This window comes from Poecilia formosa, unplaced genomic scaffold (genome assembly GCF_000485575.1).
Source record: "Poecilia formosa unplaced genomic scaffold, Poecilia_formosa-5.1.2 Scaffold7, whole genome shotgun sequence".
NCBI lineage: Eukaryota > Metazoa > Chordata > Actinopteri > Cyprinodontiformes > Poeciliidae > Poecilia > Poecilia formosa.
In genome coordinates, this window is record NW_006799946.1 from 1207847 (window position 1) to 1224281 (window position 16435).

The 16435-nt window shown below is 37.8% G+C and overlaps 1 protein-coding gene across 8 annotated transcripts in view; it reads right to left on the reverse strand.

Moving 5' to 3' along the window:
- The window catches only part of LOC103151000 (SRC kinase signaling inhibitor 1-like), a 107341-nt gene that overhangs the window by 70275 nt on the left and 20631 nt on the right, over positions 1-16435 (reverse strand). For 7 of the 8 annotated variants that reach the window (XM_016681046.1, XM_016681036.1, XM_016681025.1 and 4 more), the window contains exon 2: positions 24-331. In XM_016681046.1, coding sequence (XP_016536532.1) covers positions 24-331 — 308 coding nt within the window. Of the gene's footprint in view, positions 1-23; positions 332-13036; positions 13194-16435 lie in introns of all 8 variants that reach the window. The other variant, XM_016681061.1, reaches the window with a different exon arrangement.

Here is a 16435-nt window from a genome sequence, read left to right on the forward strand (position 1 = left end):
TTTTTGCGGGTTTGTGAAGATACCTGTCGGCCAGCAGCAGCGGAGCCTTGTGACAAGCTGCCCGGACTGTTTGTGTACTTGTTCTTCTGGAGGTCCATCAGGGCGTCTCGCTGCCGTTCGATGTCCGCCTTGTGCATGCTGTTCAGGGCCTCCAAGCTCTTAGCAGCCACAGAGTTGTGCCGGCGGTCCAGCGAGGAAGACGTGAACCCCCCATTGCTGTTGTCCTGGAAGCGCCGTGCCCCACGGCCGCCGCTGGCAGCCAGGGTGTGGTAATCTCGTGGGAACTCGGCATCACCTGCAGAGATCATGGAATCCTTTCTCTTCTCTCGACCTGCAGACGGGGAGAAATTTGAAAACACAGAAAGGAAGGTTTATGAAGTGAAGCTATTCGCCGTCATTTGAGGTTGAGGCTGATAAACTGCAATTACTTTAAATAAAATTTAACTTAAATTCACAGATCATTTCCAGTCTTTCAGCTTTACTGAACTAAGAAAAAAATGTTTCAGGAAAGAAGTCGGATGTAAGCTGATAGATATGTAGTGCAGATCATAAATTTACATAAACTGATCACAGGCATGAATGTCATTAATGACAGTGATTAATGATAGGAAAGAACCCCTGCTAATGTCCGTTCAATCATTCTAACAAGTTACATTTCAACTTGACATTTTTTGTAGCCATCAGCAAGCTTCTGGCATAATTCTGACTAATTGATCAATCTCCATGGCCAGTTTATTTAAATTAGTCCATTCCTTGGAATGGAGTCCGCTGTGAGGCATATTCAACACATTTTCAAATCGGGTCCAGGTCAGAGACATTCAAAAACTTAATGGCTTTGCAAAAACCTTTTCTGACATGCACCCGGGATCATTGTTCAGTTGGAAAACTAAATTTGATTCAAGTTCTAATTATGCGACTTAAACTTCTCCCTCTGTTCAAACAAACTCGGGATGTTCATCAGCTGGCAGTAGCTCTCCGCCCACATTGGGTTAATTTAACATCATCATGCTCAAGAAGCTGCAAGTGGCATTAATGCGTTGAAGGAAGTGGATGAAATAAGACGACTGCTTCCAACTTCTTGAGCATCTCCTAAAAACAGTTGCCTGAAACCAGCTGTTTCAGGCAGTTGGTTTAAATATTTACATATTTAAAAATTACTGAAAGCAATTTTTAAATATGTAAATATAAACAGAACTCAGAAGGGGAAAAAATAGGTTAAATGTGAGTAAATAGTCACAAGCAAAATGGGTTATATTTCTACATCCTAAACCAAAGTGACAAGTGTTATCACTGCAGTAACAGATTGGATGCAATTCTTTACCCAATTAGACCTATAACAAAGAGCTGCTTGTGGTTTAGTGTTTTCCTGAAGAGTTATTGATCCAGGAAGTTGTTCTTTTTATATACTATTTGCACACAAATTGACAACAATCTTTGCTTTGTCTACTCAAAGAACAACTCCCTCACTGACACCAGATAGAGATTTTATCTAACATTAGCCCTTATGAGGTATATCCAAGACAAAAAGGGAAGGTCACCATTCAATCAGAAAACATAACCTGATTCACAATGATGGTAAATAAAGTAACTTTAACTTAAGCTACTTAATGGTGCAAAACTGTTCTAAATAGTTCAAATGGAAGAAAAAAAATAACCTCCCATTAATCCTTAACTGTTTTTCCCTCAATTTGTATGTGTCAATTTATTATTTGTCTTACAACTATCAGTATAAATTTGTTATCTCGTCAGTCTAAGATTGATAAAAGATGTTCACCAAACATGCATTTTGTCCGGTTTACAGTCATCACAATAGCTAACCATATTGTGATTTGGTGCACCAAGTCTTTTGTTTTCATCAATTAGTTAAAGCTAAGCTTGAAAAACTATTTTAACGGAAACAAATGAGTCCCATTTTGCAAAAAAATGTTTAAAAAATCAAATAAAAGAAAAACTGAGCATAGATCTGTTGTGGGTTCAAAACAGACACGTGGAAGTGAGGAACTACACCTCTGGCATTTTGGCGGCGCGTGAAAATGAGGAGAACATCTGTCTGTTTTTACAACTGTAACTGTCCAGGGAACCCCAAGGCGAGACGAAACAGTCATGCAGTAAAATCTCCTATTATATGTGAACAGTCTCATGTGTGACGCTCAATGAGAAGTGACAGAAATGGGAATGTCTGTCTCCAGGGGTAATGAAGTTTAGTGCCCTCTTGTGACCAATTACACACAAAGCACCTCTCGCTTGAGGACACTGATCAGTTACAGTACATTTGCAATTTTCATGAGTTAAATTAAACCAAAAATATGATTAAATAGGACAGGAGTCGACATTTAGTAGGAATGTCACAGGACAACATTCTACTGCAGAATGTTATGCAGAATGTACTGTGCAGGAAACATTTTACAACACATACACTCACACCTATAAGGTCATAGAAGCAGATTTGTGCATTAATAATGCTTGAAAGATGGTTTTAATGCAATAGATTTTATTATTTGGTGATTGCATTATTTTCTCAACGATAGTCCATGTTCACATCTATAAAAGTAAACGTATTTCATCCCTTCAGATTCCAAGTCTTTGTTTCGCTAAAGTGAGAAATAATCTAATTATATTTTTAGCACAACAGAAAGACCTTCAATTGGGATTATTCTTTTGATCCCAATGTCCCAACAGTTCAGCAACAAATCTCAAAAGTAAAAACATGCCTAATTAAATTTCTCTCAGCTGCTTTTGTTTTTGTCACCTAAGCCATTTTCAATAGCTAAAATTATAAATGTTTAGACAAATCAGTAATTCCTTGGCTAAAGTTTTATCAAATGTGCCACAGCATCACTCTTAGGTTAGTTTATTAGAGTAATTATGAGGCTAGGGATTAAAATAAATAAATAAAATCAAGGTGTGGAGTGGAATTTGTTTAAAAAGGACAAAAAAAAATCTGCTAAAAGTTTCAAGGAGATTTTACTCTTTCACAGATTTAAACAGCGGTTGAAGATTACCACACAAATGAATTTTAAAGTACAGGAATGGTCCCTTTTTGCCATTCTGGCCTACATAAACACTGAGTTTAACAAGCTCATATTAGCTGTTTAATTAGTGAGCTTTTATAAGCTCTGGTAAAAAAAATAAAAATAGAAAAAACTGTAGGAGATACTGCAATGTGTCAAACCAATCACCAACATCTAGATGCCCCATAAGTGGAAATAAAGGGCAAAGTGCATCCAACTGGCCATTTATGTTATAATCATCTTGAAAAACAGTAGCCTAACAAACCATTAGGTTCTTTCCCATCAACCATTTGGGAATTAATCACAGCAAAAAACATGGACAGTCATGGCGTGGAAACTGGGAAGCACAATCACTCTTTGAAAGGCAAATAATTAAAAACTACATCCGTGAGAAGCAGGTCAATAAAGCAGCTGACTGCAGGCTGGCTAGTCTGGTAAATGGCTCCACTAATTAATGAGCTAATAGCTTTTTATTCATGTGTCAGAACAGCAAGGTATAATCTTGTTATACTGCCAGTCCAATGTTAAATTTAGTGTTAGTAGTTCTACTTCAGTGTACAAATCCAAATAAATACCATAAATCAAAACTAACCAATTATTTGTGGTAAGTCGAATCTGATTTTAATTTGAAATGTGTGTAAAATCCTATAAAAACATGGCACTTCTAGACTATGTTAAACTCATGATGGCATTTTGGCCCATGCCTTTTTTTCCCAGCCATATGATTTAAGACTCATAATTCATGGCTCGACGAACTAATAGACAATACTTCTGAAATAATGACACTGAACTGACTGGTTTCAGCATTTAAAAATCTTTAAACTCTGGGACATCTCAGTCTTTTCTCACATTATACTGAAAGTAGTAGTATTCATGTTGGCTGGTTGGCTTCATATCATGTTAAAGCGCTTCTCCAAGGAGCAATATGGAAAAGGCCAGCAGAAGCAGGATAATATTTCTATAGAAATCCTTTACATATTGAATTATTAGAGTTTTCTGCTGGGGTATTGATCGTCTTGCTGCATGAAGAACAGCAAATTGCTCCATCAATATTTTGTCTCATGCAAGCTTGTGTTTTTGGACTGTTTTAGTAAATCTCAAAGGTATTACTGAATAGCTTTGCAAGTATTCAGGAAATGTTGAATAACCGTGTGTGGACCAGTTATTGATGAAGTTTGTCTCACCAGTCTCAATACAACTTTACTATAGTGTTGTCTTCTCAAAAAACCTAGTTGAGACTTCATAACTGCCTAGACTATTTAAACTGGCAGACTAAACTGGTTGTGTTATTAGTGCACTAAACTCAGTCCGATTATTTTTCCTGAATTCATTGGACTTGGTTCATAATATTTAAGTGGTGGGCTATGAACAAGAATTAGTTCTTTTGAAGGTCTGATTTACAAGTTAATAATTATATTGGATAACTAATCTCTAACCAAGTCACATTCTGGTTTTAAAGAAAATGAGCAGATCTGCATCAAAATCAAATTGGAATTAAATTTCTTCAGCAAATGTTTTATATGGGTTTAGCTCATAATTTTACACATCTACACACACACAAATAAGCAGGTAAAAAAAATTAAAGTTACTTCAAAGTCCTGTGACTAAAACTAAATTGACTTAATCCAATTAGGGATTGTCTAATGGATTTTCACCCACATTAGGAAAATTTCCAGACAACTTTCTATTAAAGTGAAATTTGGAGGTAAACAAACACATAATGTGCATAATGTGCACTACAAACAAACTGAATTACATGACCTGCAGGGTTTTGACCAACACAGTCTCCACACATTATTGATCTCTCCCCCTAAGTGTTCTCCTTTTGCCCGCTGAGCAGCAGAGATCCACTGAAGCAGGACCTTAAAGTTGATTAGCTTGCACTTAGCACATTTTACTGCTCTGTGCTGCACAACAAAACGCCACATCGCTGCATGTTTGACCTTTTTCCATGAGAATATACAAGCCAAAGCATATTTATCAAACATTTAGCCGTCACTGGGAAAGTTCCCCGTGGCATATCTTTCACTTGCCTTGAGCTTGAAATTGCTGCAGTAATTAATAATCATCATTTAAAGTTTCCTGTCTGTGCATTCACCCCGACAACAACGACGTTTGTGGTATTACAAATAGTGTCTCAGTCGGTCACAGATGGAAGTTTTCTGATGGCAGCACAGCAGCATGCCAATGTGTATCCATGGTAAGGCTATAAAACCGAAGGGAACTTGCAGAGACTGCAGGAACATCCAGACCGGGCCCTGTCACTATAATTTATGTGAAGCCTTGAGCAAACTTCTTCAGAGTGTGCGTGCGTGCGTGCGTGCGTGCGTGCGAGCTTCAGTGGGTGGAATTGAGAGTGTGTGAGGCAGACAGACGCGCCGTTCTGCCGCAATACCTGCTGTAATCTACCTTCTTAAAATAACTGCTACAGGAATGATTGCTTACTCAATTGACATTTTCGATTTGTTGAAAATATTAAACCTGTTGACTAACGAATGTATTCTTAGTAAAAAACTAATTACTCATTTTCATTAAGATTTTATATGTAGCAAAACTGGCTGCCTTCTAATTCAGTGCACAGTTTAGGCAAAACGCTTTGTTTTCAGTACTTTTGGATTTTGCAAGACATGTTTCCACTGTACACTAAAAAACAAGATATTAACTCGAACAAGGAGTCGATTTTCAACTGCATGCACCTTTGTTAGTAACCATGTTTTCTCTATGATCCTAATGCAGGAACTTTGCAGACCAAGTAAGATTGTAGACTAAGGCTTCTACTTTCTGTAGAATTTAGTTCATCCTTGATGTTTTTCTCACAGAGACAGCTTCTTTACCGCTCTTCCTCCGAAAGGTCACTGTCCAAAAGCATTCACCTAACATAGATGCAATCATACCAAGCAACTTGTCAGGGTTGGCCAAATGATTGTGTAGTGCATTTCTCCAGAAAGGCCTTTTGTACATCTTGCTGGACAGTTTTAGACATCCTGATGTCTTCTGGGCTGTAACTTAACTCCACTTCAAGTTATTGATGAACTAGAAATTATTCTTGGAGCTGCCAAACTCCTAGTGACCTAATATTTTTCAACAGAGTGAAACTGCCAGCAGTTTCTAATTTACAGGTAACATAAGACACTTATTTTAAACATATATGCTCCCCATTTGTAAATTAGTTTGAGTTTTCACCTCCACAAACTTCAACAGAAATAAACTCTTCACGAGAAGGAAGAACGAGACCATCAAAGTGTTGCGAGCAACATTTTTAAAACCAAAATAATTTAAATACTAAGCTTCGGCATTAATACGAGGCTGAATTAGTTATGGAATAACGACAGCTCACATGTCTTCTTCCTGCTGTTTATCTTGAGATCACCCATGATGGAGTTTATGTAGCTCAACCTGCCGCCTGCAGCTGCATTTACAGCCCATATTTTCCACAAAACCGGAACCTTCACTTCCAACAGAGTTATTAAACACCGTCACATCTCTTAACATTAACAGGAAGCCTTTGTAAATCATTTGAATGCTTTGTGCAATGCTTGTTTTCCAGCACTGAAATGCATTCAAACACTTCATGTCATAAAAAAAAACACAATCTTATGAATTTATGGCGGCAGTAAGAACAAGCCAACAAACTGATAACCCGACAAAATGATTTGATCGGTGTTTGTCCTCTTACCCTCTTGCAGAGTTCTCTCAGATCCAACTAGATATTACAATATAAAGTACAGATTTTATACTAAAATTTCAGTATTTTAGTATACTGAAATTAAGCTAGGCGATAATTTCATGCAAAATTCATGATAAAGGTGACCATAATAAGCATCTTGTCACTATATACAATACACCAGGTTATCTAAAGATTTCTTATTTTTAGACACTGAAGCTACAACATTTGCCAAAGCAACTTTTGTGTTCTTGCTGAAACCTTGACAAGAATGCAAGCAGACACCAAAACAAAAACTCCATTTATAAACTGGGACACAAAATGAAAATCATAATACTGTTCCATTATATAAACTCCAGCCATTAATTTTTGCCTAAAAGTACAGAAATGTCAATATTTCAATTTGTTCTAATTTTTAAATAATGTTTTACACACACTCTGCATAACTGAACCATGAGACAGTTTTACCTCTAATCAGTTCCACATGAATGCACGTTTAGAAAAATATATTGGGAGTCCACAGAATTTGGTTTCACTCAAATGATTGTGACAGCTTACATTTTAGTAAAGGTTCTTCTTGAATAACATTTTGAAAAAGTTCAGGTCTAAATTATTTGCATAGGGATATGTGTTTAAACGACCCATACACATATACTAAAACCCAATTACTTATACCCCAAAGCCTGTTTTCTAAATTGAACTAGACAAATACTATACACACAAAATCATGAGCAGCTTCCACTAGTAAAATTAAGACATTGTTCATAAACGTGTAGGAGCAGCTTCATCCCCCCTGCTCCATTGTTTGTGCTCTCCACTATCATTAGTGCTTCTGCTCCTGGTGTTAGTTAATGGGATGCCAATTCCTCCCAGCTTCCCCCTGGCAACGCCTCTGTTATTATGGCTCCACAGCTCTTAACCCAGTAACTAGTCAAGTTGATGAATTGCTCTTTAATCTTTGCATTCTAAATAAAATGCTTAATCTTTAATGTTGGTGCAGAGCCCCACTGAGAGGATGTCAGATTTTAGTTTCACTCACATCTATAAAAGCAGTTTTACACACTACAAATTCCAACCATGGCCAAAGAGCCCATTCAGTTTAAAGCCATGTATGCAGGGTCTTGAAAATAAATTCACAACCAGACGCTTCTATTCCACTTTGATGTTAGCCATTTTGCATAGAAGAATAGGTAAAAATGTAATTTTCAATTTTTGTAACTGCTGCAAAGTAAGATTCTACAGAGTCGTCACTCAAGGAGGCTAAATACAGCAGATACGAGACTTTTCAAAATATCTTTAAAAGCTTTTGAAGACCATGCATGATTTTTTTTTTTCCCATGTCACAATAATGTTTGCATTGGTCTGTCATATAAAATCTCAATGAAATGCACTGAAGTTTGCTTTTGTATTGTACCGAATGTGAAAAAATTCAGAGGGTGCCAACATTTTTGCAAGGCATTCACTATTTAGATTACGCTGGAAGTCTTCTGAATAATTTAAGCAACAGAATTTGGATGCATGTGATCCGGTGCGTATCATTATTCTGTGTTTATCGCAGCTCAGAGAAGTCTAAACACAGAGTGAGTGATTGTCATTGTGCCACTGATATTATATTTCAGAGATCCTGGACACATTCCAGAAGGCTACTCAAGGCCGGCCACATCCAAACAATTTTTCATTACGAGGCCGAAAGCGTTTCAGTGTGTTGGTAGTACAACCTTGGCCACTGCCAGCTAGGATCTGACACATGCAATTTGTTAGTTTTATGGTTTCATTGGGCTCAGATCTAATCATTTATACTCGGCCCTGCTTCACTCAGAATTTATTTCAAATTATTTCCCCCCCTCTCAACGGTTTGATTTGGAAGCTGTGATTTGTTGCGAGTTTATCCCAGAGCAGCAGATCGCATCCTGATAACGATGAGGCACACGTATTTCGCCGCATGAAATGTCATGTATATTCTTCACAAATCCATTAATAAGAACCGAGGCAGGAAAGAAGAGGTTGCTACAGAAATTCATACCTAGCTAAAACATACACTGTCAATTGTTTTTTTTTACGCTTTTCATTTTGACCTAGTTTTGCTTTGAAAAGTGAAACTTAATAGTTTATTGGGATATTATCTGGCTAATTAAAAGCAATAAAAAATGGTTGGTCAAGAAAAGATTTCTAACACACAAAGAGTTCCTGCTAACAAATGAATCTTTGATAATGTTTCATTTTTAAAAGCTTTTGAGACTTGTGGTAACATCAGGTGACACTTTGAATACAAATACTTGACTTGTTTATGGAAAACAGCATAATCTACCATACACTTGTTGGCTCAATTTGGACAGTGCTATACGTTTAAATATGGATGTCAATAGGAAATCTCATACAGCATTACAGAATTGTTTTTGTTTTGTTTTTGCAAGCAGTGTAGAAGATTCACTGCAGAATAATTCAACTTACATCGAGGGTCCTCAACCTTTTTGCAACCAAGAGTTACCTCATGGGTACAGACTGAGTAATAAACAAGGCTGCCAGTTTGAAACTGTCTATGTTTACTTGCATAACTTAGTGATGTGTACTTTTGGAACTGCTTAAATATTTGCACAAAAGCTAAAACTAAAACCAGAATTTGGCAAGAGACACCTTATATCTCTTAGTGGAAAATATATCTTATTTATGCATTTAGGAAAGAGTGAAATTTATAAATAGTTGCTATGGGTCACAAATTCAAAGAGTACAAATGATTATTTTGCAATATTGGCTAAAGTGGATCCCAGGTATTCAGAGGTTAAGGCCACAACAGTCTGCAAATAGGTCAAATTTGTGAATACTTGAGACTCCCCTTAGAAACACTCATAACTACCTACTTTAATAGTTCCATCAACAGATATACTTAAACATGTTTTCATACACATAGCTACCATCTCCAGTCTCTTCGATCTCAAGGATACAGCCAATCAGCATCAAAGAGTCTTCATATAAAATAAAAATACACAAAAAATAGCAAAAGAAAGAAATTCTACAGATAGTTTTCAGTTTTCAATATTTTGGAATATGCGAGTACCTGGAGAGAACCCACCCAACTCAGGGAAAACATGCAAACTCTGTGCAGAAAGGCTGGGATTCGAATCCAGGGCAAGGGGCGAGGCCATCTGCGCCAACTGAACCACTGACTTCAAGTAAGCAGTCCGCTACTCTGTTCGTTGATCTGTTCGTTTATGGAACGAACAGATCCATAAACGAACTAAACTGCTGCCAGAGTTTAATTAACCCTACATTAATAGAGTAAAGAGTCCCATTTTATCTCCATAGCATCACAAAATGCATTTCTAACAATATAATTTCAGAATGATGAGACCTTCAGTGAAATCGCATTCCATGAAAATGATTTAATATTCTTTTTTTTTTTTTCCTAATAAGATTATTTTTTCATATACTTCCCAAATTTGAAAAATGAATCACCAGCATATTTATTCATTTTCGCACAACATTCTAATTTCAAAATTGAACTGCTGGAAACATGCTGCAGGCTAAAGCCAAGTTGACTTCTGTCTCTCATCTTACTCTTCCTTTCCATCTCACCATCGTGAATTCTTCAATCATTAGATGCAATTAATTACAGGAGGAGGCAGTATGCCACAACTCGTGCAGCTGAAAATAAAAATAAATGCGCCGCAGGATCAGAATGTAAATGGGTGCCGACTATATTTAGACGGATGTGCGCTTTTGCTGAATGCAAAATTGCTGCCAAATGAAACTCTTGCCAGCAGCGAGATGGTAAATTCAGGATCACAGGGTAACAGTGTGAAGCCGATAAAAAAAAAAAAAGGAGGTCACTCTCTCAAAAGTCTCACCCACCGTGTTGATATTCTTAGAGAGCCACAAAATTGAAGTTAAAATATCTATTGGGCCCTAGAACAGCTTTATTTCAGCTGGTTGAATTATGAAATAATCTTTCTAGAGCATAGTCACAACTGAAACCAAATATATACACTATGTGTTAAAAATTAAGCCTACGCTTCTCCTGTTTTAGGTCAGTTAATTTTATGGCAGCTTATAGCCAGGATAATGAGAATTTTAAAAAAGTTATTTTAACTTCATTCAAGTTCAACATTTTACATACATCTTCTTAGCATTTGGTAGAATTGCCTTTGAACTGTATGATTAGATCCAATGTCTGTCTATATTTAGACCAAACCTCGTGTAACCAAGTCAAGTTTGTACACCATTTTACTTGCATCTTGACTTTGTTGTACTTTAACCATTTTGTCAATAATGTAACTTGTTTATGTTTGAGACCACTGTTATTTGGAAGACCATGTGTGCCCAAGCTTCATCTTCATAGCACGTCTTCAGAAGTTGTGCAAGTATAAAAGTCGTTCTTCTGTTCTAGAATACAGTGTGAGGGGTCAACATGCTTTCATCAGGTCAAAACATCGTAGTAGTACTTTTTTTCCCCACCCAACAAAGCCACATAGGAGAAACAGGTGATATTGAAGTGATTTGACAAGTTGCAAACAGAACTAATAAACCCACATAATGCCTTGGAGTGGCAGGCAGTCAGTAAACATTGACAGTTCAAACAGCAATAACATTGGCCTCACGTGTGCGACTGTACGTTTTTCCTGAACTCCAAGCGAGTTCAGTGCTCTTTTTTTTTAACCCAAAGGAAACCTCTCTGCTGAATTCCTATTATTCATAGCTGATCCTAAATTTGATGACCTGTCTTCAAATGGAATTATAATTCAGGACAATCTGGTGACAGGAAAGAGAGACAATTACGAGAACCAAGGACAGCTGAGGTTTCATCATCTTTACCTCCATTCCTGATCTGCTCACACTCATTCAGCTACACTGCCTGAATTTAAGTCTGTCTGCTGCCATTTTAAGATAAAACTTTCATTCATTCAGGTCATCCTAGCGCCAAGTGCTCTGGGACAATATGCATCAATTTTCCAACTCTGAGGATGTGGTCCATCCATGGTGACTTTAAGATGAGAGGCTGCATGATTAGGATATCAGATAATCATGCAGCTGCATCTCAGACAGCCATTTTCATTTGCAGACAGAGGTCTGAATTTGGCAACTGAAGAGCAGATGGATCAAACGATCCCTTCCAGGTTACACTACCAATGTACAGTCCATGCAGGAGTCCGCCCCATTTTTCAGCCAATAAGAACGAACCTGGTTTGATGCCAGATACCCATTTCTACTCTGAAAGGAAGAACTGGTAATTAGAAAATTATATTTCTGGCTCGTCTGAGTCCAGGACACATTGTGAAGGTGAATAATTGATATCACTGAGTGAACGGAGGGACAGGATGTGTCAAGACTTAAGATCTGTTAGAGGCCACTAATCAGTGTCTCACACTGGGCTCTGGGAGGAAGCCAGTTCAGTGGTTCGGCTTTGAAATCTCCAGGAAGAACACACACCATCAACAGAACAAGAACTAATGTAAAGATATGTGTGAAACCAATTCAAAATACCGGAATCTAAATTATGAATGACTAAACATTCTCCTTTATCTTCTTGCGTTACTTTCACACCACTCAAAACTCTAATTTCTTAGGAAAAATCCGCTCACAAGCAATGCAAAAGTTTTTTTAAGTTAAAACTAAAGAAAACTCCAAGTCTTGCAAATACAAGTATGACTAGAACATCAACATCTCAGAGTTTAAACATCCATGATAAAATCATATTAAGAGAGGAGCAGAAAGAAACGACTCATTTTGGGAAATAAAAAAACTGGTTTTCAAATGCTATGTATAAAACAAGTCATACATATATTAACTCCTCAACAAAACATGGTTACAAACTTATAAATGGCAATATTAGTTTCACAGTTTTCTAAAGGAAATGGTGAGGAGAAAAAGCCCATGGTAAATCCACTCATCCATGCATTCACCAGATCTGTTCAGAGGAAATCCACCAACTTGCATAGACTAAACAACTTGGTGTTGTAACTTAAGCTTCTGGTGCATCTCTCTTCTCTGTGCAAGTTCTTTTTTTATATTTTCAAGCTTAAATTTCCTGATAGTAAAAACTAAAACCAGAAATTCAGGAATAACCCATGTCCTCTAATAGCCAGAGGCTCACTTTGACACTTTTCTGTGACAGAAAGTCTCACCTGCCAGCACAAACTAAAGTGTGGCGTGCATTTAAAACCAGAGCACCATGGACCAGCTGATATAATGTCGCCATGTATCCAGAACCCTCTGAATTATCCCAGACATAAGGAAGAACTTGTACGGTCGTCTATTCAGAGGAAAAACTCTGAAGTCCCTTAACTTTACAATGTAAGAGTCGGAGAAAGATTCAGTTCAGTGCCTCTACATCTCCTTCCAGCATCACTAATAGAAGCAGACTCACAGAGACTGCAGTCTACTTCCGTCTCTGCTCGTTATCCCTGATGTTCTCCGTACTGTTCATGTCCCTTGTCTCCTCTTGGCCCTGGGTATGTGGGGCCGACAGCTCTGTGGGCTCCAAGCCAGAAATGATACTGGCGTGTGTGTAGGTCAGCGTCTCTCTGGGGACGAAGGCAAAGAGAAAATCACAACACGTTTAACAGGAGGCCGTGCCCTGGTGACTTGGCTGTACTCCAGGAGTTTGCCTCTTTTTCTTCACATACGTCCCAGTATAGTTTAAACCAATTGGATAAATAAAATCACTAAGGTAGACCCATAAACGCTGATGGTGTGATGCCATGTGTTGTCTGGCATCATTTGGTTCTTGAGGGCCCCTGGTTCCCTCAGGTTTGTTGAGCTACTCAGATGGTTTGAAAACTTGCACTTCAGCGCACAGAACAGCTACATCTTTATTAGACAAAAACGTAGGAAATGTACTATTTACATTCGAGTGAGGTTTTCACATCCTTTTACTTTTTTTCTTTATTTTGTAGGCGCATTATGTTGTTGTCTAAGGATATATGTTGTGCAGTTTCATCGTTTACGTTTAAATATTAAAATCATGAAAAAACATCGGGTTCGATGCTTCTAAATGACACTGAACGGAGTCGAGCTTCTGTGCAATTAGGTGAGTTTTGACTCTTTGTAGTTTGTCACTGTCCACAGAGAAAGTTTGCGTGGCTGCTCATGTATACTCATGTCAACTGAGAAGTTATACAGCATCAGTAAAATATTAAACTCATAGTAGGGAGATTATATATCATTTTTAAAGTAACCGTATTAATGCAGTAAGTTTTATCTGTAAGCTGAAAGCTGGAGGGGTTCTATACATTTTCTCCTCATTTCCAACCGTGCATCAGTCAATCCCTTCCTGCTGCGTCTGTTGCTCCCAGCAACAGCTAAAAATGTGGGGCTGCATTTTTTAAAGGAAAGCTTTTCCTCCAACAGCTGGTGCCGTTTTGCATTCAGGAAGAATTTTCTTTGAACATCAGGAAACAGAGTTTAGCTTTTTCAGCCAAGAACTGATTCTCTGCAATTGTAATTATAGAAATTGGTCAGAACAAGAAATACACTTTCCATCTGAGCATTTGAGCTGAATCTGTACATGTGTATCTGTAATCTCTGCAGCATACAGTCTGAACTCCTCTTTCCTCCACTGTGATACAAACCAACAATACCACCCAGGTTTTATTTTCAGTGCAGCTGCTGTTCTGAACCACCCAGCTCAGGCGACATCTTTACCAGACTACAACAATAAGCAAGATAAGCATGAAGGAAGTGCAGAAAGAAAATATATATCTACATTTTATTTCAACATTTCCTAAATACCCGCCACTAGTTTTGCATGTTCTTCTCATTTGTTCTTTTCAAACCTCATTTGCCTCAGTTAGGGCCAAAGGAATCCAGAAAAAGACCGAGCAAAAACAGACGTAATTCATGGCCATTTCAAGACGAAAACCACTGCTAAGGAAAAGATCACCATGGCTCATCTCAATTTTTCAACCATGAAATCTGCTGTTGACCAAAAAAATCCTGAAGGAGAATGTCTGGCCATTTGGTCTTGTCCTTAAGCTGAAACAAACTTGGGTTCTGCAGAAGGGCAATGATCCAAAACAAACCAGCAAGTCCACCTCTGGATGGCTGAAGAAAAATAAAAAGATTTTGGAGTGTTTTAGTCAAAGGCCTGAGCTGAATGCTATTAAGATGCTGAGGCACGACCTTAAGTTGTTCATGATCAAAAACTATCCAGTGTGGCTGAATTACAACAAGCCTGCAAAGATGACTGGACCAAGACTCATCCATGACACTAAAGAACTGGTTACTGCAAACGCTTGATTACAGTTGATGCAGCCAAGAATGGCCCAACCAGTTAGTATGTTCACACAGGACCATAAAAGGGGGCTCTCTCTATTAATAATGTTCTGAAACACTGATGTGTGCCAAGTTAAAAAATGATACCATGCTGTTTAATAACTGCATGGTATCATTTCTCTTATGTTGTAAATTTGCCAAACTCTACAGTATTCTATCCTTAATCTATATGTATTTTTTTTACCTTTCTATGAATCACTTATTAGATATAATACTGTAACAACTGAATTATTCCACATGTGACAAAATATTTTATTTCTAATGGCTGCATAAATCTTAATTATGATATTTAAAAGCAATATGGCTGTAATTAAACACTCCAGTATAACTTAATACATTACAGGCTCTTAAATTTTAGCAGTTTTTTTTTTTTAAAAAAAGGCTATTTTAAAATTTATGTCTCTATACTACAAACGGGTCTGTGCATATTTGAATTTGTAACAATCCTCGACAGCGTAAATTAGTTCACCGCAAGTAATACAGAATGGGAAAAGGATGGGGAAATAAAAATAAAACAGTCTATAAATTAGATATATTTTCAAAACTGTACACAGCAGCAGACTTGCAGTCATTTTAAGTCTAAATAAACCACAGCACAGAAAGGCGTTCAAGGATTCAACAGAACAGTGGGATTAGCTCCGGATTTTGCCGCTCTATCAGAGGGCCCCGACTTTTTGTAAGCGACAGATCAAAGAAATCAGAAGCAAAGCATCAGCAATGACTCAGATTAAAACCTCACTCGCTTTGCTTTTTCTCTCCAGGCAGCGACAACTTTATTCCAACGTGTTCCAGAAAGAGAAAAGGCCCCTGCAGTCTTTGGAGTGCAAATATCAAACCAGCATCAAAGTGAAATGTGAAGCTGCTTATTCTGAGTCACCAAAATAAAATAAAAAAATATACAGAGTGGGATATCCACTTCTGAAAGCTCAAATCTAACTGGGAGTCTCAAGAGTTGCCCTCGTTGGATTTTGTGCACAAACTTGACAAATTCAAAAGAAAAAACAAAAAAAACTCTCAGATCAGCAGTGAGATTCCACTAAAAGCCCGTGTCACCAGCAGAGAGCAGAGCCGCACTGATTTCCCCCCTGCGAGCTGATTCTGTAACAAATACAAATTAATTTCACAAGAGTGAATAATCAGTTCGCTCGCCCATTTGCATTTCAAGTAACTGCAGTAAGTCCCCTGAGAACATTGAGATTGTATGATTATTAATAACGCTCTCAGGAGGGAATATGTAAAGAGTTTGGGGGAGATAAATGTACCTCTTAAGAGAGGGGTTTTGATCAGAAAGCCGTGCCCTACATACTGTTAAATCAGAGCGGGAGCACACCTTTCCACTTGAAGGTCGGCCTAACTTAGCTGACCGCCAGCTGCATACTTTCTTTTCCCAACATGACGACCGCTGCTGCATGGCTTTTACGCTTCATTCCCTGTCCTCTCACCCCCAACCCCTCCTTTAATTCCTACTTTCTGGCTCTTCTCTTCCCCTCCT